Raw genomic sequence first — 23,960 nt, 5'->3', positions numbered from 1 at the left:
GGGATAAAACCTGTTGCAGGGGATCAATTCATTAGGGAAGGGACTGAGTGAGCAACTGTACACATTTATATTCTAAGAGTTCCCTGAGTCCTTTTTATCTTCTTCCATACTTGAAGACAGAAATGAATTTTCAGATGCTGGACAAAAGGATGTCACGTAGTGAGAATCGACGATGGTTCAGGAAATCAAGGATCCCTGATAAGGGAAAAACTTTTGATAGTGTTTTAATTATTATAATTATCAGTAAGTTTGGTTGAGACTTATAATGAACACTCTAAATTTGTACTTTATAATTAAAGATGAAGCAGTGAATTAAGTCAGGAGTCAATTACTCGTTAATATACCTGGAGACATATAGGAATCGAAATAGAATTAGTTGTATTTTCAACAAGTTATGCTTGGAAAAGATATCCTTTCGATTCACAATCCAGGAAGAGATTTTGTTAAAATTAACGAGACCTCACACATGGTTTTTAATTTCCTGTCCGTTTCCCATGCCTCCGACATTTCTGATCGCATTAAAAACAAATTTATAACTCCACGCTTGAATCATGTTCTCAGAAAATGGGTTTCAGAGTGGCTTTTAGTAGGCAAGGAGCCCATGTTATTATCCATGGGTTATAAGGCTTCCAGGGATAGTTTGGGGCTTGGCTAAGTAGCTTGCCAAATGGGGACCACCATTTTGGAACAGCTGCTACCTCTGTGGTGGGGAAGCAGCGTGGCTCAGTGGAAAGAGCCTGGGCTTCGGAGTCAGAGGTCATGGGTTCGACTCCCGGCTCTGCCACTTGTCAGCTGTGGGACTGTGGGCGAGTCACTTCACTTCTCTGTGCCTGTTACCTCATCTGTAAAATGGGGATTAACTGTGAGCCTGACGCGGGACCACCTGATTGCCCTGTATCTCCCCCAGCGCTCAGAACAGTGCTCTGCACATAGTAAGCGCTTAACGAATACCAACATTATTATTACCTCTTCCCCACCAACAGCAGAGCCTCGGTGGGATGGGCCGTAATCCTGAGGGGGAATCTTCCTGCCTCCCTCTCGTCGTCCTGGTAGTTCCGGGATCAAGCGAGTGGGAGGGGAGTGAAGTTTGAGGAATGGGAAAACTCTACCTCAGAATGTTTCTGCTTTTCAAACTGTTCTCTTCCTAGACTGAGCTCCAGACAGGGTGAAATCTGAAACTATAGGATCCTGAGCTTAGTTCCTGGACAGACACCTCAAAGAGAAGCCCCATGACTTGGTGGATAAAGCAGGAGCCTGGGCATCAGAAGGACCTGGGTTCAAATCCCAGCTCTGTCACTTTCTTCTGTGTGACCTTGGGCAAGCCAGTGGACTTCTCTGTGCCTTAGTTACCTCATCTGTAAAATGGGGTTTAAGACTGTGAACCCCATGTGGGACACAGACACATGATTAGCTTGTTTCCTCCCCAGAGCTTAGTACAGTGCCTGGGACTTAGTAAGTGTTTAATAAATACCATTAACAACAATAACAAAAAAAGAGAGAAGTACCGAAGAGATAAAGTATTCTATTCTTCTGCCACCTTTCCCTGGAAATCGCCAATTGCCTGCCCCAGCCAATCAGCTTGAGCACTAATTCCCAGATTTGTTTATAAGATAATTGAATGGCTTTGGAATCAGGTTTTAAAGAACTGTTTGAGATTGGGCTGCATCTGTGCAGAGGCAAGCTCAGATGAGGTTTTTGTCATTTTTCAGAGTGGAAGAACTGGAAATTGTTGCATCAGGTTGGTCAGACAGGATCATTTTCCCATGAAATGGCTTCCTGGTATGCGTTTCCCTATTGACTAAGAAGTTTGTTCAGCTAATAATTGTTGACTGGGCCGCCCTCTCCCAAACATGAATCTGGGCTCAGCAATCCCCTCGGATGACAATGGAGTGGGGAAATGGGGTTGGGAAATGAGGAAAAAATCAGAATCGGAGCCTGGCATTTAGGTCTAGGTGGTGAAATCATGTCCCAGAAGCAGTCTGGGAGTTGTGACTAGTGTTTCCTGCCTCCAAGAGCATTGATCTTATCGGCCTAGCGTGCTGCAGTGTGGCCTCGCGGTTAGAGCTCGGGCCTAAAAGTCAGAAGGACCTGCTTCTAATCCCGGCTCTGCCACTTCTCTTCTGTGTGACCTTGGGGAAGTCACTTCACGCTTCTGGGTCTCAGTTACCTCATCTGGAATATGGGGAGGAAGACTATGAGCTCCACGTGGGACAGGGACTGTGTCCAACCCGATTATCCTGGATCTAACCGGTGCTTAGAAAAGTGTCTGGCACACAGTAAGCACTTAACAAATACGACGATTATTATTATCATTATCATTAACTTAGATGACACCTAATGTTAGTCTGTTCCATGCAGATTTGAGCCAAAGGAAGTATTTTCTAAAAGAAAATTCCTTTCCCAAACAACACATTCCAGGCAGATTCAGTCAATGTCTAGCCAGGCCAAAGGAAGGAGAGAATCAAGGCAAAGTCCCAGTCATTCAACTAAAAAGATCGGTCACTTTTTGTTAACTCGACGCTGTTACTACTCTATTTGACCCTTACTCTCAAGTGTCTGTGGATGCTTTTGCTCAGATTATGACTAAAAATCAAGTCGTTTTCTATAGGGTTTCGGCTTTGCTATCATGTCTTAAAGTTACTAAATCGAGTTTCTCCTTTTATTGGCAAAACTTGCCTCATGTTTCTGGGTGGGGATGTGGAGTAGCTCTAGACTTTTATTCAGCCATTGAAAAATCAGATTTCACTGCCCGCTTAAGCAAGTCTTTGGCCAACATGTAAAACCCACCGCAGCTCCCACCCCTAAAGGTCCTGCTGAAGTTGCAACAACACTTTTGTCATCTCCTTCCACCCTCAAGAGCCCGTGTAGTACGATGGTGAAGAAATGATTCCATTAATTTTGAAACTCCTCTTTTTTATGGTATTTTTTAAGGCCTTTTTATGTGTCAAGCACCGTTGGAAGTGCTGCAGTAGATACAAGTTTATCAGGTTGAACGCAGTTCCTTTCCCACGTGAGGCTCACAGTCTAAGTTGGAGTATTTTTAGGAGGATTGAATCCCCATTTTATAGACGTAGTAAGTGAGGCGTGGGAAGGCCTGCCTAAGGTCACAAGGAAACCAATCAGCAGAGTTAGGACTAGAACCCCCCTTTTAGACTGTGAGACCGTAATTGGGCAGGGATTGTCTCTATCTCTCGCCAAATTGTACATTCCAAGCACTTAGTACAGTGCTCTGCGCATAGTAAGCGCTCAATAAATACTATTGACTGAACACAGGTCCTCTGACTCCAAGGTCTGTGCTCTTTCCACTAGACCATGCTTCTTTCTTAGAGGACAGAAACCAGGCATTTTGCTTCTATTTTACTCTATCCAAGCACTTGAAAAGTAGAGTGTCACAGGATTGAGAGTCAGAGGACCTGAGTTCAAATCCCAACTCCACCAGTTGCCTGCTCTGTAACCTTGTACAAGTCACTTAACTTCTCTGTGCCTCAGTTAATCCATCTCTGAGGTGTGGAATTACCTGTTCTCTATCTTATTTAGGCAGTGAATCCCATGTAGGACAGGGAATGTGTCCAACCTAATTACCTTGTGCTTACCCCAATGCTTAGTACAGGATATAGTAAGTGCTTAACAAAAGACACAATTATTATTAGCAGTGGTATTATTAGTACCATCGGCAGAGAATCTGCAGAGAAGCAGCATGGCATAGTGGATAGGGCACAGGCCTGGGAGTGAGAAGGTCACAGATTCCAATCCCTGCCCTACCACCTGTCTGCTGTGTGACCTTGGGCACATCACTTCACCTCTCTGTGCCTCAGTGACCTCAAATGCCAAAAGGGACTGAGACTGTGAGCCCCACGTAGGACAGGGACAGGGACTGTGCCCAACCCGATTTGCTCGTATCCACCCCAGCACTTAGTTCAGTGCCTGGCACATAGTAAGCACTTAACAAATACCACAATTATTCATTATTAATAATAACGATGGCATTTGTTAAGGGCTTCCTATGTGCAAAGCACCGTCCTAAGCGCTGGGGAGGATACAAGGTAATCAGGTTGCCCTGCGTGGGGCTCACAGTCTTAATGCCCATTTTACAGATGAGCTAACAGAGGCCCAGAGAAGTTAATTAACTTGCCCAAAGTCACACAGCTGACAAGCGTCGGAGTCAGGATTTGAACCCATGACCTATGCCTCCCCAGCCCACGCTCTTTCCACGGAGCCACACTGGATTATTATTATTATTACCTGCACAGTGCTCTGTTGACGATGGGGATGATGATAGCAATCGTCATTAACTCTGTAGGCTTCTAGATTGAGGAAACCCGATTAGACCCTCAGCCCGTCAAACGGCAGGGACTGTCTCTATCCGTTGCTGACTTGTTCATTCCAAGCGCTTAGTACAGTGCTCTGCACATAGTAAGCGCTCAATAAATACTACTGAATGAATGGATGAATGAATGAAACCACTTTCTCCCCATTTGGTCCACAGAAGAGAGGCTGAGGAAATATGCTATCGCTGAATCTGCTCCAAGAAGAGGGCAGAGGGCGAGGACTACTTAAGGACTCACGAGAAAGCCAGTGGCGACGACCTGTCTGTGCACTACCCGAGAGCTGCAGCCCCCGCCGTTTGCTGCCATCTGACCAGTCGCCCTTTCCTTCCCGAGGAAAAGGCCCCAGGGGTAGGCTGTAGTGTACGACCAAATAGTTTGAAAAAGAAAATAAACTGGTAAATTGAAACTTGAAAAGAAAGGTGATAGTTTGAGAGCTGAGGGGACAGTGGAAGCCACTTTAGATTTTTGTGTTACTAGACAAATGGAGAGGCTGATCTGTTCAGGTGATCCGGTCTCCACCCCAGGCAGACAAAACCATCCCTCTAGTGACCCAACCTTAAAAATTCAACTCTCTCTCTTTCTCTCTCTTTCTGTCTCTCCCTTTCTCCCCTCCCTCTCACTTTCTGAACTTTCCTACCCGTATCTCCCTCTCTTTGTCTCTTTCTGTCTCTCTTCCCCACTCTTTCCCTCTGACTCTATCTCCGTCCTCATTCCATCTCTTTGTCTCTGCTTCTCACCTCTTTTTCTCCCTCTTTCACTCTTTCTTTGCCTCTCTCTCTGTGTCTCTGTCTGTTTCCTCTCACTCTCTTTCCCTCTCTCTCACTTTCTCTCAGAGAAAACACGTTAGCAAGTCAGTAAAGGCACGCTCCTCAGTGTGTGTGTGGGGGGGGAATTACGGCTGTCTGGCGGGCAGGTTCCAAACCGCCTGGATCAAGGATCTGCAGAGGCAGGTTCTAATTAGTTCCACCCTAGATGTTAAAGGAAGCACTTACTTTACCTCCCAAACCCAGGAGATGATGCAAGGGGAAGAGACGACCGGTGACCCCATTTGGAACCCGGAATGATGCAGGCAAGACAGTCAGCCTGAGTGTGTTGGATCCTTCTCTTCAACATGGTCGAAAGAGAGGGTTCGGTCTCGGTTTCCAGCCTGAAGATTCTGACCCTCTTCATCTCCCTAAGCCCCGGGCTCCTGCTCTTGGGGTCCGGTGTGACGCTGGAAGAGAATGCATACGATGGGTTGCTTATCGCCATTCATCCGCTGGTGCCTGAAAATCAACATCTCATTCGAAATATTAAGGTAAGAAACAAGGACCTGAATAACCGAAACACTCGCCCTCGTTAGATTTATTAGAAAAGCACACAATTCTATCCTATCCAAGAGTAGTCAAACAATATCAGGGAGACAGGAATAGTTCTGCGTCATGGAAGCGAACCAAGTTTTGACATGGTGAATTCGTTAACATACTGCCATTTACTCTCAATTAAAATGGCCCCCTTTACTCTGTATAAAGCCATTTCATATGGTTGTCCATTTTTTCTACAACTTCAATTGATTAATGTAATTTAATTTCAGAAATTACGGTTGATGGTTTCAATTATTCGGTTTGTAGAAATGACTAGTGTATACTTCAAGGACTGCTTCGAAGGCAAGTTTCAGCAGTTTTTAGGGAGTTAATGAAAATCAAGCAGACATGGTTTTTCCTGAGAGAGAAAGTGATCTAACAGTTATAACTAGGGACTGAAAAGCAGAAATGAATTTTCTCTTCCTTGTCGGAAAGCATTTGGGGGTTTTGCCTTAAGAGTGTTTCTGAGGACCATAGTTACAATGCCACAGAGTTTAACTTTACCAAGTTGAAATCAGCAGAATCACCTAAGGTGTGGCACCTCGAACATCCCCAGGGGAATGGCATAAAATGGAATAGTTCAAGAGCAGCTTTGAAGTCGGAAAAACTCATTTATAGAAGCAGGGGATTCACTAAGGCAAGAACAGACATGTGCTTGTCTTTTGAAAATGGATCCCAGCGGTTGAGGATAATATTTTAGGAATATGTTGCTATTAATTTCCTCAGTTTAATATTTCCCTGAAAATGACTTGGCATTTTTTGGTCTCACCAGCTGCTGATAATAAATTCTTCATATAGCTCCCTTGCAAATCACACTGCAATGCTTTTCCTTTCTTTGTCTCTAGGAAATGATGACCGAAGCTTCTTTCTACTTATTCAATGCTACAAAAAGAAGGGCCTATTTCAGAAATATAAATATTTTAATGCCGTCGACATGGAAAGCAAATAATTATAGGAAAGCAACACGGGAGACATATGAAAATGTAAGATTTCAAGCTTTCATCAAGTGATAAAATGACTAATCCGATTAGTAAAAGCAATGTATAAAGAGCGTAGCAGATGTCTGAGTTAATAAATGGCTTACAACTTTAGAATGTCGCTTATCATCGCCAGTATTATCGAAGGTCTACTGTGTACGTGGAACTAGGCTCCTGGGAGCATATAGTACACAAATAGAAGAAATAGTCCTTGTCCTCAAGGAGCTTACAATCTAACAGAGAAGATACATTAATAATTAATGCACGAGAAGGATGATTAAAAAAGATGGATGAGAAATAAGTAGAATCTTGCTGCCCTCTTTTTCCATTTTATCAGCCCCAGTGTGTAATCACATTTGTTTTAGCCTCTGCCCACCAGCACTGAGGAATTTTGAATTTTAAAATCAGCATGGTCTATTAGATACAGCACGTGCCTGGGAATCAGAAGGACCTACGTTCTAATTCCAGCTCCGCCACTTTTTGCTGTGCGACTTTGGGCAAGTCACTTCACTTCTCTGTGCCTCAGTTGCCTCATCTGTGAAATGAGGATTAAGACTGTGAGCACCCTCTGGGACATGGAGTGTGTCCGACTGGATTAGCTTGTATTTAACCCAGGGCTTAGTACAGTGACTGGCACGTAGTAAGTGCCTAACAAATACCATGAAGGAAAAGAATGAGAATAACAAGTGATAATTGTGGTATTTGTTAAGTCCTTATAATGTGTCAAGTACTGTACTAAGAGCTGGACTAAATACAAGATAATCAGGTTGATCAGAGTCCCTGTTCCAGATGGGGTTTTCAGTTTAAGTAAAAGGAGAAGAGGTATTGAAGCAGCGTGGCTCAGTGGAAAGAGCCCGGGCTGGGGAGTCAGAGGTCGTGGGTTCAGATCCCGGCTGTGCTGCTTGTCAGCTGTGTGACTTTGGGCAAGTCACTTAACTTCTCTGTGCCTCCCTCATCTGTAAAATGGACATTGACTGTGTGCCCCACGTGGGACGATCTGAGCACCTTGTATGACCTCTCCAGTGCTTAGAAAAGGGCTTTGCACATAGTAAGTGCTTAACAAATGCCATTATTATTATCATTATTTTACTGAAGAGGAAACTGGAGTAAGGGACTTGACCAAGGCCACACAGCAGGTAAGTGGCAGAGATGGGATGAGAACCAGGTCCTCTGACTTCCAAGGCCTTGCTCTTTCCACTAAGCCTCATAACGTTCAATAACTCCTTTCCTCCTCTTCTCATACTGCCCAATGGGTTTGACGTAATTCTACAAGTTCATGGTCTGTCTCCCGCTCTAGACTGTAAACTCACTGTGGGCAGGGAACGTGTCTATCGACTCTGTTTCACCGTATCCACTTAAACACTTAGTTCAGTGTTCCGCACACAATGAGCACACAATAAATACCACTGACTGATATACACACACACACACACACCCATATACACACAAACATGTCCGGTAGTGTGGCAGTGACTAGCTGAAGTCCTAGATGAAGTGATTTGGTTCTCCTAGGTACTTTCCTACTTCCTCGTGAATGCAAAAGAAGGGACTGAGAAGCAGCATGGCCTAGGGGATAAAACAGGGTTTGGGAGTCACAAGGACCTGAGTTCTAATCCCGCCTGCCACTCGCCTATTGTGTGACCTCGGGAAAGTTACTTAATTTATCTGTGCCTCAGTTACCTCATCCGTAAAATGGGGATTAAGGCTGTGGGCCCGATGTGGGACAGGGACTGTGTCCAACCTGATTACCTTGTACCTACCTCAGTCCTTAGGACAGTGCTTGGCACACAGTAAGTGCTGAACAAAAACCATAAAAAAAAGACTAAACAATAAAAGTTCAGCATCCCACATTGCTCACACTGGCTGCTAAAGAGCCGTATCGCATGGCTGCCAGGGAATTTAGGATGGGAGACCACGAAGGAGAAGGTGTGTCCTCTCATCGGTATTCCCAATACCCAGTCTTTGTATTTCTGAGAAAGGGGATCAGCAGAGCTAAGTGAATATTACTTCATTTTCTCCTTAGGTCAGTCCAACCCTATTCCGGGCCTATTGCTGGACTATCCATTCCCACGAGGCATTTGCAGGGAATTGGGTTAGTTTGTGATGTAGTACAGTGCCTGATACATAGTAAACACCTAACAAATACCCTAATCATTTCTAAAATAGACTCTAATTTTATTTTCCTGGCAGTCATAAACTGCCTTGTTTTCTTGTTTGAGGATAAATATGCAATTTGTGGCCAACCGGAAAAGACATTCTAGGAAACTTCATTTATGGGTTTGCTTCTCTTGGTTTACTTCTATTTTTCTCACATTTCTGGCTATATTAAGAACTTCCATGCCTGAAAATGAGTTCTAACCTCTGCCAAAACCTTAGCCAAAGCTTTGATGGTTAAAATATATATATATATATTGAAGTATATACAGTATATGAAGGCTTTAATTTTGCCCCTGCCTATCTTCTCCTGTCCACCAATTTCAGCTGTGCTCTTCCAAGTGTTCATAGACAGCAGAATCCACGGGAACACTTTATGTGGAAAAGACACCCGAGGAAGCACTGAACCAAAGCAGACATATGTTTTTACTAAGTTCATACCGTAGGCCTCCTGGCACACACAGCTAAGACCATCTGGCTAGACATTTTGAGCCTGGCTTCATTTCAGGAATCTTTGAGCCAAATTATCCATGGTGCCTGTGCTTTTAGTCTCCACTGGAGGCTACTTCGTTGGGTCACCAAGGTATACACCAAAGCAACTCGTCACTTAATACTTCCCTGTCAGCCTAGAGGGAACATGGAAGTTCACTAACTCTACCAGGCCTCAAAACCTCTAGTGTGTATTGAGAAACTCCCAAATTTCCCAATTCACAGCCAGATTAAACCACACTGTCCTGCTACCTAGGGCACTCATGGTTGGATATTAAGCTCATTTGGAAATCACATTAGCTGATTCAGATCTGTCCACTTGTAGATCTGACCTTCCTTTTCAGAGGTGATGTTACCGAGTGAAACCCTATTGGTATGAGTAAGTCCAGCTGAACTAGACGAATGAGGGACCACAGTCTCTTTTGCTCTATATTTTTTTAATGTTATTTGCAAAGCAACTACTATGTGCCAGGTGCTGTACTAAACACTGGGATAGACGTAGGTAATCAGATTGGACATAGTCCATATTCCACATGAAGCACACAGTCCTAATCCCTATAAAACAGATGAGGTAACTGAGGCACAGTGAAGTTAAGTGATTTACACAAGGTCACCCAGAAAACAGGGGTGGAAGTCTGGCTCCTTGTTGCTTTTATGCACACCGTGAGCGCTCAATAAATATGATCAATTAATTGATTGACTGATGCATTCGCCCCATTCGAGACCCATCTGTGGGGTCAAGCTATTCTCAGTATAACGATCTTCCTGGAGTCTTTGTCAAGAGGACCCAAATTCCTCTCCCAATTGCTGTGTGCCCAGTTGATATGTCTGGGCAGTGGTCACCCAGCAGTCCGCCGTCTTCAAACTATTTATTGTGTTCTCTTCGCTTGCGTATGCCCCCTTTCGGTCCCTATCCAGTCCCCATTCAGTCCCCTCTCTAGATAGTAAGGTCCCTGTGGGCAGGGAATGTGTCTGTTATACTATTATTTTGTACTTTCCCAAGTGCTTAGTACAGTGCTCTGAACACAGTAAGTGTTCAGTAAATATGATCGACTGACTCACTGCCTGACTCACTGGCTCAGTGGAAAGAGCACGGGCTTTGGAGTCAGGGCTCATGAGTTCGAATCCCAGCTCTGCCACTTGTCGGCTGTGTGACTGCGGGCGAGTCACTTAACTTCTCTGTGCCTCAGTTCCCTCATCTGTAAAATGGGGATTAAGACTGTGAGCCCCACGTGGGACAACCTGATTCCCCTATGTCTACCCCAGCGCTTAGAACAGTGCTCGGCACAGAGTAAGCGCTTAACAAATACCAACATTATTATTATTATTATTATTATTATTGCCTGACATATAGCAGCGGCTTAGGTATCCTGCTGTCATCCAGTCTCCTTTTATAACCTGCCCCCTGAAAGTATATGGTTGTGAGTCTTGCTTTAGGGCTGTGGAGCTATATTCTAGGGCCTCATTGCTAGTAGTTAGCAGCATGGCCTTGTGGATAGAGCACGGGCTTGTGAGGCAAAAGGACCTGGGTTCGAATCCTGACTCCGACACTGGTCTGCTTCTGTGACCTTGGACAAGTGACTTTTCTCCGTGCCTCAGTTCCCTCATCTGTAAAATGGGTAAGCCCGTCAAACGGCAGGGACCGTCTCTATCTGTTGCCGACTTGTTCATTCCAAGCGCTTAGTACAGTGCTCTGCACATAGTAAGCGCTCAATAAATACTATTGAATGAATAAAATGGGGATCATTAAGACCGTGAACTCTATGTAGGGACGGGGACTGTGTCCAGCTGGATTATCTTGTATCTACCGCAGAACTTAGAAGAGTGACTGGCACATAGTACGTGCTTAACAAATACCATTATTATTATTATCATTATTATTAATATTATTTAAAGTTGGTTATGAAACTGCTCACTAATCTGGATTTGGCTTTCTAGTGGATCCAGGTCTCCCAGTTAAATGGGAGATTGAACTCGATTATAACAGTTTTAGTGATCTTTAAGTTGGCTTGGTGCTTTATTTTTCTATGCTGACTTGTTGTCTTCATTCCCTGCCTATGAGGCTGTCGTTGGAGAGTGCGCTGTTTTAAGTTGCAGGATTTGATGACAACCTAACATTAAGTTCTGTGTTGCTGTGGAAAATTCCTTCTTGTGGGTAGCGATTTCCAGATGCAAGCTGGTAAATAGCTCTTGTTTTCTTTCGCTTCTGCTGGGGGACCATTTAACTTTTCCTTGCCTCAGTTTCTTCATCTGTAAATAAGATACTCATTCTCTTCCCCTTAGACTATGAGCCCCAGGTGAGGCAAGGACTGGGTCTGATCTGCTTACTTTGTCTCTCCCCAGGTGACTAGGACAGTTTTTGGCAAATAGTACTTTACAAATTCCACAATTGTTATTCAGAATCCATCAGTGGCACAGTGCTGAACTTGCAAAGTGATTCATAATTACTTCTGTGTCTTCTTTATGTATGTGTTTTAAGAGCAGAACTGTCTGCAAACAGTAATTTATGAAAAACTGTCTCAGAAAATTTTCATAATTCTCATAAACTGGAACTATGGTAGAGTCCTGCTTCCCTCCAACACTGTTGGAAAAAAGTCAGTGGTGTAGTCAGAAGGTGATGGGTTCTAATTCCAGCTCCACCACTTGTCTGCTGAGTGACCTTGGGCAAGTCACTTCACTTCTTGGGGCCTTAGTTACCTCATTTGTAAAAATGGGGATTAGGAGTATGAGCCCAGTGTGGGGCAGGAACTGTGTCCAATATGATTAACTTGCATCTACCTCTTAAGCTTGAAACATAGCTTTAAACAGAGTTTACAACAGTGCTTTGCACACAGTAAGCGCTCAGCAAGTATCATAATTGTTATCCTTATTATTATTAACCTAGCCTAAGTATTTCAGTGAATTAATCGAGACGGGAAACTTCTTTTCACAATACAAGAGGCTGGTTTATTGATGATGTCAAGTCATTTTTGTAAGGTCTATGGAAACAGTGTAAAGTTTTTGGAACAGTTCAACACACTTTTTCTGTATGAAACTGCAAAACTCATATCTGCTGAGTTATATTCTGGCCTGAAGCCACATTGGGATTCAAGGAGTATGCAGTTGACTATGTTCTTCGTAAGTGTAGCTAGAATATTGTCGGCACTGAAAACTGTCCACTTGTTTTGTTTTGTTGTCTGTCTCTCCCTTCTAGACTGTGAGCCTGTACTTGGGTAGGGATTGTCTCTATCTGTTGCCAAATTGTACTTCCCAAGTGCTTAGGACAGTGCTCTGCACACAGTAAGTGCTCGATAAAGACAACTGAATGAATGAATGAGTGAAAAACAAGAAAAGCTGTCTGGTAATTTCTATGATCAGCAATCTTCCCCTTATGCCCGCAGCTCTGACCCCATCCTTTCTCACCTTCTAAAAACGCCTGTACCCACTCTTCTTCCTTTCCCAAACTCCATCTTCAACTGCTCACTCTCTGAAGGAACCTTCCCCTCTGCTTATAAACATGTTCATCTTGTCTCATTCATTTATTCATTCATTCAATGGCATTTATCGAGCGCTTACTGGGTGCAGAGCACTGTACTAGGCACTTGGGAAGTACAATTTGGCAACAGATAGAGAAAATCTCTACCCAACAACCGGCTCACAGTCTAGATGCGGGAGACAGACCACAAAACAAAACAAGTAGACAGGCATCACTACCATCAAAATAGATAAACAGAACCATAGATAAATGCACATCATTAATAAAATAAATAGAGCAATAAATATGTACAAATATATACAAGTGCTGTGGGGCAGGGAAGGGGGTAGAGCAGAGGGAGGGACTAGGAGTGATGGGGAATGGAGGAGGAGCAGAGGGAAAAGGAGGGCTCAGCCTGGGAAGGCCTCCTGGAGGAGGTGAGCTCTCAGTAGGGCTTTGAAGAGGAGAAGAGAGTTAGTTTGGCGGAGGTGAGGAGGGAGGGCGTTCCAGGTCAGAGATAGGACGTGGGCCGGGGGTCAACAGCGGGATAGGCGCGAACGAGGCACGAGGGGAGAGAAGGGAGGTGAGGTAGGTGGGGCCAGGTAATGGACAGTTTTGAAGCCAATAGTGAGGAGTTTTTCTTCATGTAAAGGTTACTAGGCAACCCCTGGAGGTTTCTGAGGGGGGGGGGTGACACGCCCAGAGCGTTTCTGCAGAAAGATAATCCGGGCAGCAGAATGAAGTATAGGCTGAAGCGGGGAGAGACAGGAGGATGGGAGATCAGAAAGGAGGCTGATCTTATGCCATCGACTCGTCCCCGACCCACAGCGACGCCATGGCCACATCTCCCCCAGAACTCCCCGCCTCCAAGTGCAATCATTCTGGTGATATATCCAGAGAGTTTTCTTGGTCAAACTATAGAAGTGGTTTACCACTGTCTCCTTCCGAAACATGTACATATCCCCCCCCCCCCCCATATTGGAAAGCAGTTTCTGGATCCCAACTCCCTTTGACACCGGGGACCACACCTTACTCTGGGAAATACTTCCTAACTTTTGTTTTACCGATCCTGTGCTCTCCTGGTTCTCTTCTTGTTCCTGGTGGCTCCTTCTCGGTCTCTCACCCTAGCTCTTCCTCGTCTCTCACCACCTAACCGTGGGAGATTCTCAAGACTCTGTTCCAGATGCCCTTCTCGTCTCATTTTACAGTCATATCCTGGGGTAACTCACATAGTCTCCTGCTTTCAACTACCTCTTCTCAGAGAATGAGTCCCAAATCTACTTAACGACAATAATAATTGTGGTATTTGTTAAGCAATTACTATAGGCTAGACACCGTACTAAGCGCCGGGGTGGATACGAGCAAACGAGATTGGAAACGGTGTCAATTATCATTTACAGATGGGGTAACTGAGGCCCAGAGAAGTGAAGCAACTTGTCCAAGATCACACAGCAGACAAGTGGCGGAGGCAGGGTTAGAACCCAGGTCCTTTTGACTCCCAGGCCTGGGCTCTATCCATTAGGCTACCCTGGCGACTCTCCTTCTCCGCAATTTTGTTCCCCTGAACCTCTAGGACATCTCTATGTGGCTGTCTTAGCACCTCAAGCTCTAAATGTCTGAAAGTGAACACTTCATTTTTCCTGCCAGATCATCTCCACTTCCATCAAGGTGCCAAACAGTAACAGCAGCAGCCGCTAATAATAAGACTGGTTTTGGTTAAGCACTCACTGTGCTGTAAGCATACCATCATATCACCAAACACCACTGATGATTAGCACTGCGCTAAAAATTGGATTAGATATAAAAAAAGAGAGAGAGATAGGCCTTGTCTCTCATGGGACACACAGTTTAAGGGGAAGGGAGAACTGCAATTTTATCCCCATTTTTACAGGTGAGGAAACTAAGGGACAGACAATAATAATAATTATCAAGGTACTTGTTCATTCAGTCATAGGCCGTGAGCTCGTTGTGAGCAGGGATTCTCACTGTTTATTGTACTTTCCCAAGTGCTTAGTATAGTTCTCTCCACACAGTAAGTGCTCAATAAATACGTTTGAATGAATAAGGGCTTACCGTGTGCAAAGCACTGTACTGAACACTGGGTAGATACATGGTACTTGTTAAGCACTTACTACAGAGAAGCAGCGTGGCTCAGTGGAAAGAGCCCGGGCTTGGGAGTCAAAGTTCATGGGTTTCGAATCCAGGCTCTGCCACTTGGCAGCTGTGTGACTGAGGGCAAGTCACTTAACTTCTCTGGGTCTCAGTTACCTCATCTGTAAAATGGGGATTGAGACTGTGAACCCCATGCAGGACAGGTACTGTGTCCAACCCGATTTCCTGGTATCCACCCCAGGGCTTAGTAAAGTGCCTGGCACATAGTAAGTGCTTAACAAATACCACAGTTATTAAAACTTTGTCCTCTTTTGGGTGGTGAGCTCGTATGCAAGTGTTTTGACTTGTGCCCGGACACCCCAAGGGGATTTTGATACTTTGGTCCCAAGTGTCTCTCCACCGTGGCTCCCGCCATCGAGTTAAGTATCTTGGAGCCTGTGCCTGACTTCATTCTGACCTGTGAGGAAAACACTGACACCTTGGAGCAGGTGGGGGCCCAAAGATCCCTCTGAAGAAACATCTAGAACCTGGGAGAAGCAGCGAGGCTTAGTGGAAAGAGCACAGGCTTGGGAGTCAGAGGACGGGGGTTCTCATCCCAGCTCTGCCACTCACCTGCTGTGTGACCTTGGGCAAGCCGCTTAACTTCTCTGTGCCTCAGTTACCTCATCTGTAAGATGGGGATTGAGACCGTGAGCCCCACATGGGACAACCTGATTACCTTGGATCTACCCCAGCCCTTAGAACAGTGCTTGGCACATAGTAAGCACTTAACAAATACCATAATTATTATTGTCATTATTTTGATGAAGTCCACAGAATTTTAGAAAACGCTGCCTGTGACTTCTTGACATTTTGCGGTGTGCCCAGCATAACCTGAGAGATGTCACCTTGTCTTGGATCAATCAGTGGTATTTACTGAGCTCCTGCTGTGTGCAGAGCACTTTACTAACCACTTCAGAGAGTACAATTCAGCAACAAATAGAGACAATCGCTGCTCATAACGGGCTCACAATCTAGAAGGTGGGAGACAGATATCAAAACAAGTAAAGAGGCATCAAGAGCGTCAACATAAATAAATGGAATTATAGGTATATATGCATCATTAAAAAATAGAATTGTAAATACGTACATATATACACACAAGTGCTGTAGGGTGGGGAGGGGAGTAGAGCAGAGGGCGGAAGTGGGGGCAATGGGGAGGAGAGAGGGAACAGATGAGTTGACTGGCTTCAGTGGTCAATCTGTTCGCAGATCCTGAGCACTTTACATGTGTTGGAGTGCTTTAGAGAATCCACTTAGAATATCAGGTCCTCATTCTCTGCAATATATTGTTAAATGCTTAATATGGCTAATTTGATCTGACCTGCCACTTCAAATCTGTCTGCCACCCCTTAAATTCACTTAGAATCAACCTCAGAATGGCCATGTTCCGATGGTGATTAATGAGTGTTTTGTTTAAAAGCACGCAGTGCACCAACAAATGCAATACAACCTTACAAAATTACTTTGAACTCTTCTCCTTTGAATTACCCCAGCCCAACAAGGTTTTTCGGAAATATGCTTCTCGCCAGACAATACCGTTTAGCAAGAAAGCAGTATGTTATATCTGAAATATATAGTTTTTTGGGTCTTTGGGTCTTTTTTTAACTTTAAGCAATTTCTCTGGTAAATATATGACTTACCTAAAGTTTGAAAAAAACCCCCAAATATTCATTATTTGCATGAGGCTGAGATGGGTTTAAGGTGATCCGTAACTTGATTGAAATTCTCCTAATGGGTCGGTAATAGTGGAATAAAGACCCTGAAACAGCCCCTTTAAATGGAAAAATTCAAAAAGGAATGAGTCTTATTGGCCTTATGAAACAATCATCAAGAAAATCCTTATTTTGATTAGGCTTTACCCTTCCAGTGTACTTCACAAAATTTCAAAAGCAACACCTTTATAAGATGAACCCAGAGACTGCAGCTTTTAATTTAGGTAAATAGGAACTACTATCTGTGAGGAGCAACACTTGCTGGGGCGCGACTAGAGTTTTCAAGACAGATGTTTCATGTAGCAAATATTATCTGGCAAGATATATTGAAAATTGGCTGCCTGTAGACATTCGATTTTATCCATAAAGCAAACTGTCATTTTAGGCAAATGTCGTAGTGGCTAATCGGTATGGGAAAAATGCGGACAATCCATATACTCTACAATATGGAGGGTGTGGAGAAGAAGGAAAATATATACATTTCACTCCCAACTTCCTAGTAAATGATAATTTGACTGCCGTCTATGGATCGAGAGGTAAGTTATCTCATTCGGTCTCTATTTTTTACTTGTATTTAACACGTACGTCTGGAGATTTTTAAAGGTCTGTAACTATTAGCTTTTTTAAAGGTCTCTAACTTTCAGAAGTGACACGATAGATCATTTAACGATTGAACTCTGTCCTCTGGGCCCAGTACATTGGCGACATACGCCTCATGGCTGGATGGGGAATTTCCCAGCATTCCTCTTCCCGGCTCATCCACCTACCTGCTGGACAAACAGGTTTAACCTTAAAAGATTTCCTAGAAACCGGAGAAAGGAAATTCTGTTGTACTCTGGGGACAGCCCAGGTGAAACATAGCATAGCAGGCCCACATATCTTCAGAATCATTGAACTGGAGTGCGGGTTGGCTCCAGTTCACTTACGGCCTTGGCTTGCTTTGGACCAGGCTCTCTTGAGAAGGCAGAAAGCCTGGGTAACACAGCGACACAACCAGTCCCGGGTATTCGTGTGTAGTGAAGGAGTGAAATTGGCTAAGTGAAATTGAGGAGAATTGGGCCAAGGGAGGGGAAGGAGAGAGAGCGAGAGGGAGAAGGGAGAAGAAGAGAAACAGAGAGACATCCTTTATAACAACAATGGTATTTTTAGGCACCTATGAACTAAGCTCTGTAATAATAATAATAGCCATAGTGGTATTTGTTAAGCGCTTACTATGTGCCAGGTACTATAATAATATTAATGGTGGTATTTGTTAAGCACTTACTATGTGCAAAGCACTGTTCTAAGCGCTGGGGGGGGGATACAAGCTGATCAGGATGCCCCACGTGGGGCTCACAGTTTTAATCTCCATTTTACAGCCGAGGTTACTGAGGTACAGAGAAGTTAAGTGACTTGCCCAAAGTCACACGGCTGGCAAGCGGTGGAGCTGGGATTAGAATCCATGACCTCTGACTCCCAAGCCCGGGCTCTTTCCACTGAGTCACGCTGCTAAGCATTAGAGTGGATACAAGCAAAATCGGGTTGGACACTGTCCCTTTACCAGATGGGGCTTCCAGTCCCGATCCCCATTTTCCAGATGAGGTAACTGAGGCCCAGAGAGGCAAAGTGACTCGCCCAAGGTCACCCAGCAGACCAGTGGCGGAGCTGAGATTAGTACCCATAACCTTCTGATGATGTTGGTGTTTGTTAAGCGCTTACTATGTGCAGAGCACTGTTCTAAGCACTGGAGTAGACACAGGGGAATCAGGTTGTCTCACGTGGGGCTCACAGTCTTAATCCCCATTTTACAGATGAGGTTAACTGAGGCACCGAGAAGTGAAGTGACTTGCCCACAGTCACACAGCTGACAAGTGGCAGAGCCGGGATTCGAACTCATGACCTCTGACTCCCAAGCCCGTGCTCTTTCCAATGAGCCATGCTGCTTCATGGCTTCATAACCTTCTGACTCCCAAGCCTGTCTTCTATCCACTATGCCATGCTGCTTCTCTGTACTAAGTGCTGGGGTAGTTAGAAGATAATCAGGTTTGACATTAACCCTGTCCATCATCTTGCTCACAGTCTGAGTAGGAGAGAGAACAATAAATACAACTGATGCATTGATCCCCATTTTACAGAGAAAGTAACTGAGGCATGGCGAAGTTAAGTGACTTATTAAGGTCCCATGGCAGGCAGGTGGTGAGGCCAAGATTAAAATGCAGGTCCTCCGAAAGACCCAAACTCTTTCCACTAAACCACGCTGCTTCCCCGGCCTTTACGGAGTGACCCACATTTAAGGCACAGAAGTGTCTACAGTAAATGAATAAGGATATTCTTCTTCCACAGGCAGAGTGTTTGTCCATGAATGGGCCCACCTTCGTTGGGGAGTGTTCGATGAGTATAATAACGAGAAGCCTTTCTACATGGCTGGGGAAAATCAAGTGAAAGTCACAAGGTTAGTACTCTTGGGTGGTCTAAAACCCAGTTTTCCCTTGGAACGCAATCGTTGGTTTTATTATTCCACACCTTATCTGGTTCCACACTGATTTCACATCTGACAAGACATCTGTCTTTATATGCTAATTCCCCATGTCTTGCCTCATACCGTCGAGTCGTTTCCGACCCGTAGCAATACCATGGACACGCCTCTCCCAGAACGCCCCGTTCTCCATCTGCAGTTGTGCTGGTAGTGGATCCACAGAGCTTTCTTGGTAAAAAATATGGAATTGGTTTACCATGGCCTCCTTCCACGCAGTCAACTGGAATCTCTGTCCTCGACTTTTTCCCATGCCCCTGCTGTCTAGCACAGGTGAGTTTTGACTTGTAGCAGATTGCCTTCCACTCCCTAGCCACTGCCCAAGCTAAAAATGGAATGGGTAGACCTCTGCTTGACTCTCCAGGTGTGAACCTGAGAGGGGAATCCCCCTTGTAACCTCTCCAAATTCTGACAGTATAAAGAGAGTTTGCTCTGTTTTGAGTGTCATCTACAGTCTCACCTCTCTTTCATTCATTCAATCATATTTATCGAGTGCTTACAGTGTACAAAGGCAGCGCTGAGAACAGTGCTTGGCACACAGTAAGCCCTTAATAAATACCATCGTCAACATCATCATCATCATCATCACTGTACTAAGTGCTTGGGAGAGTGAAATATAACAATAAACAGATTCATTCCCTGCCCACGGCGAGCTTACACTGTAGCCCAAGCCATCCGCTGAGTTTAGTAGATGTATTCACGGTTGAAGGGAAAATACGATAGAAAAAAAAACCAGACGATAAGCTGAAGTACAATCATTTGAAAGAGCAAGATGGCTTAAAGTCTATTCAACCCAGGGTAGAAGACACGTATAGATTTTTGAAATTCTGTTTCTATTTCAAGGTGTTCATCCAACCTGTCAGGCATCTTTGTGTGTGAAAAAACCACCTGCATCCAAGGAGACTGTGTGATTAATGAGCTGACGGGATTGTTTAAAGAAGGATGCATGTTCATCCACAATGACACCCAAACTGCAAGAGGATCCATAATGTACATGCAGAGTTTGTCTTCTGTAAGTATGACTATAGGGAACAAAGCCCATTAGAATTTCTCTCCTTTCTTTCGAGATGTGCAAGGCAAAAGTCTGGCTCACTAGTTTACAGTACGCTGCACACAGTCAGCGTTCAATAAACACCAGTTGATTGATTAATTGACTGAATATGGTCCCCGACCATCCTAACATGGCTCAGAATTTCAAGAGCCACATCTTTTAGATTCCATCTACCCCCTAACCACTGGGATTTGTGCTGGAGTAGTCTAGGAGCCTTTGAGCACAATTATAATAGCCCAGGTTTGAGTGAGAACAAAGACCGTTAAGCTGTTTCATCAGCTTTTTGGATAATTGCCTTTGAATCCTAGTTTCTGTAACAGTTTTTCAACCTATAAAGGAGGCCTAATGGAAAAAAAGCAGACCTAGAAGTCAAAGGATCTTAGTTCTAAAACTGGCTCTGCCACCTGCCTGCTGGGCAAGTCACTTAACTTCTCTGTCCCTCTATCTCCTCATCTGTAAAACGGGGATTGAATACCTGTTTTCCCTCCTACTTAGACTCTGAGCCCCATAATAACAAAGTTATAAAAAATAATCACCATATTTGTTCAAAACTTACCACATATCAGGGACTGTTTTAAGCACAGGGGTATATACAAGGTATTTGGGTTGGATGCAGTCCCTGTCCAACATACGGTCCACAGTCTTAATCCCCATTTTACAAATGGGGGAACTGAGGCATAGAGAAGTAAAATGACTTGCCCAAGGTCATACAGCAGACAGGTGGAGGAGCCAGGAAGAGAACCTATGACCTTTGGACTCCCAGGTCCATGCTGTATCCACTAGGCCATGCTGCTTCCTTATAAGTTACAGGGACTATATCCAACCAGATTATCATATATATACTCCAACACTTAGGACAGTGCTTGGCACATATTAAGGGTTTAATAGATACCACTGTAATTATCTACCTCCGCTGAGGTATTTATTGCTGTGGAGATTTATTTCATTAATGTCTAAAAATCACATCACCTGTACCGTGATGGTGATGTTATGTCACCAGTAACTAAGAAAAACATCCCAGGACAATAGGATATAAGGAGTGCCTCAGTTACCTCATCTTTAAAATGGGGATTAAGACTGTGTGCTCTATGGGGAACACGGACTGTGTCCAACCTGATTATCTTGTATCTACCCCAACCCTTAGTACAGTGTCGGGCACATCATAATTGCTTAATGAACACCATAAAAAAAAGCATATATCATACAGTGGAGCTGTCCTCTACCCTGCCTGTGCCACGTGTGTCTCCGTATGATTCTGCAATTTACATTTCAAAATGAAAATCATGATCTAAATACTTTGTCCCTTTGTGGACCTTACAAAACTCTGCAGGTACTGCTGATATAATCTGTACATGGGTGCGTTGTATATCGGTCCTTCGGGTACACAGATTATGTGACTGACAAGGAATATTTTTAATCAGGTGTGTGTGGGAGTGGGGGGGGGGGGGGTATGTGTGCATGTGTGTGTGACTAATAAGAAGAGTAAGTGACTAACCATCCTTTCCATATTGTATCTATGCCCTTACCCTCAGACCTGATGCAATTTTTATTTTTCTGTTTGGGTGTCACAATTTTCCAGGAGAGTCACCTATTTCTGATTGCTATACATGAACACATTGGTTCTCCTAAGCATTTCCAGCAACTGATCTAGCATCGCTCTGTAACATTTAGAAGTGCCATGATTGGTCACCAATCTATGTTGCAAAAGAGAGTGGAAGCAAAGGAAAAAAGGATTTAGGGAAGGCCTCTTGGAGGAGATGTGCTTTTAATAAACTTTCAAAAGAGGGGAGAGGAGTTGTTTGATGGATATTCATTCATTCAGTCGTATTTATTGACCACTTACTGTGTGCAGAGCACTATACTAAGCGCTTGGGATATGAAGAGGGAGGGCTTTCCAGGCTAGATACAGTGAGAAGGTTAGCATTAGACGAGTAAAGTGCGCTGACAGCGTTGTAGTAGAAGAGTAGCAAGGTGAGGTAGGAGGGGGCAAGGTGATTGATTGTTTTAAAACCAATGGTAAGGAGCTTCTGTTTGATGTGGAGGTGGATGGACGACCACTGGAGGTTCTTGAGGAGTGGGGAAACATGACATGAATGTTAAACTTCAAGATTTTTCTCTCCGAGCACTGTAATTTTATTCTGACACCAGCTTCCAGATTATCATTCTGGAGCGTAGTTTGAACAAGAAGGGATCGAGTACCCAGTCCGGCCTTACTCCACTGGGGATGGGGAAAGAATATATCAAGGTTCTTCCTGCTCTGACATGGTCAGACATATCACTGAAGGGTAATCTAATTATCTCGATAAACTTTTCAGGGAAGCCAAACTTTTTTCGTAGTTGTCAGAGCCCAAGTCTACTAATGATAGCAAATGATAGTAGTAACAGTGATAATAATAATATTCTTTAAGCATCGATGTGTCAAATACTATACCAGGCACGGGGGTATATCTAAGGTAATTAGGTCAGACACTGTCTCTGTCACACGTAGGTCTCGTAGTCCGAATGCTTTGGAAAGACCTATGTGCTTGATAATCCTGATTATGTTCTTTACACTTCCCCTGTATCTGAAGTCTGCAGAAAATGTACTATCAGAGAGGGAGCTTTGGTTCTAATTGTGGTGTTTGTTAAGTGCTTACTATGAGGCAAGCACTGTACTAAGCAATGGGGTGGATACAAATAAATAAACCAGGTTGGACACAGTCCCTGTCCCATATAGGGCTCACAGTCTCAATCCCCATTTTATAAATGAGATCACTGAGGCACAGAGAATGAAGTGAATTGTCCAAGGTCATATAGCATATATATGGCGGAGCCAGGATTAGAGCCTATGACCTTCTGACTTCCAGGCCCATGCTCTATCCACTACGTCATGCTGCTTCTATGATTGCGGGGTTTCTTCTTAGTATTTGAAGAAGAAACCACTGATTGTGAAATTCACAGATGGGGGTGTGTGGGCTGAAAAGGTCAATTCAGGACCCAAATAGCAGAGGCCGAAGGAAGATGGTAGGTCCCGGAGTCAGCAGACCTGGCTTCTAGACCTCTTTCCTCTTTTCCACTGGACCATGCAGAAATTAAATGTGGCATTTTCCATTCTACCATGACATAAAAGGCTGAGTTGTGTGTTGCAATTAGAGGGAACTGACCTAGAGAGATAAAGCTTCTACTAGCGCTCTATTATTCCCTTTGAATTATGCATCATCATCCCTTGGCCTCTTGACTCTATAGGAGATCAATCGGTCAATCATTTATTAAGCACTTACTGTGTGCAGGCCACTGTCCTGGGAGAATACAACACAACAATATAACAGACATATTTCCTGCCCGCAATGAGCATCCAGTTGAGAGGGGGAGACAGACGTCAACATGGATAAATAAATTACGGCTATGTATATAAGCGCTGTGGCACTGGGGGAGGGGTGAATAAAGGGAGCAAGTCAAGGCCACGCAGAAGGGAGTGGAAGAAAAGGAAAAGAGGGCTTAGTCAGGGAAGGCCTCTTGGAGGAGATGTGCCTTCATTAAGGCTCTGAAGGCGGGGAGAGAAATTGTCCTTCAGATATAAAGGAGGAGGGCATTCCAGGCCAGAGGCAGGACGTGGGTGAGTGGTCGGTGGAGAGATAGGCGAGGTCAGGGTACAGTGAGTAAGTTGGCACTGGGGGAGGGAAATGTGCTGGCTGGGTTGTAGGAGAGCAGCGAGGTGAGGTAGGCGGGAACAAGGTGATTGACTGCTTTAAAATCGATGATAAGGAGTTTCTCTTTCATAGGGAGGTGGATGGGCAACCACTGGAG

At 44.3% G+C, this 23,960-nt stretch overlaps 1 protein-coding gene across 1 annotated transcript in view; it reads left to right on the top strand.

Annotated features, from left to right (window-relative positions):
* Positions 1-5,439: 5,439 nt before the first annotated feature.
* The window catches only part of CLCA2 (chloride channel accessory 2), a 56,138-nt gene continuing 37,617 nt past the window's right edge, over positions 5,440-23,960 (top strand). Inside the window, exons 1-5 of the mRNA XM_029063778.1 lie at positions 5,440-5,625; positions 6,517-6,654; positions 16,997-17,147; positions 18,934-19,042; positions 19,967-20,135. Of these exons, the coding sequence (XP_028919611.1) occupies positions 5,440-5,625; positions 6,517-6,654; positions 16,997-17,147; positions 18,934-19,042; positions 19,967-20,135 (753 nt within the window). The remainder of the gene's footprint in view (positions 5,626-6,516; positions 6,655-16,996; positions 17,148-18,933; positions 19,043-19,966; positions 20,136-23,960) is intronic.

Source organism: Ornithorhynchus anatinus, chromosome 4 (genome assembly GCF_004115215.2).
Source record: "Ornithorhynchus anatinus isolate Pmale09 chromosome 4, mOrnAna1.pri.v4, whole genome shotgun sequence".
Taxonomy (NCBI): Eukaryota; Metazoa; Chordata; class Mammalia; order Monotremata; family Ornithorhynchidae; genus Ornithorhynchus; species Ornithorhynchus anatinus.
Note: the sequence above shows the minus strand (reverse complement) of the source record. Positions and strands in the feature narration are given on the sequence as shown.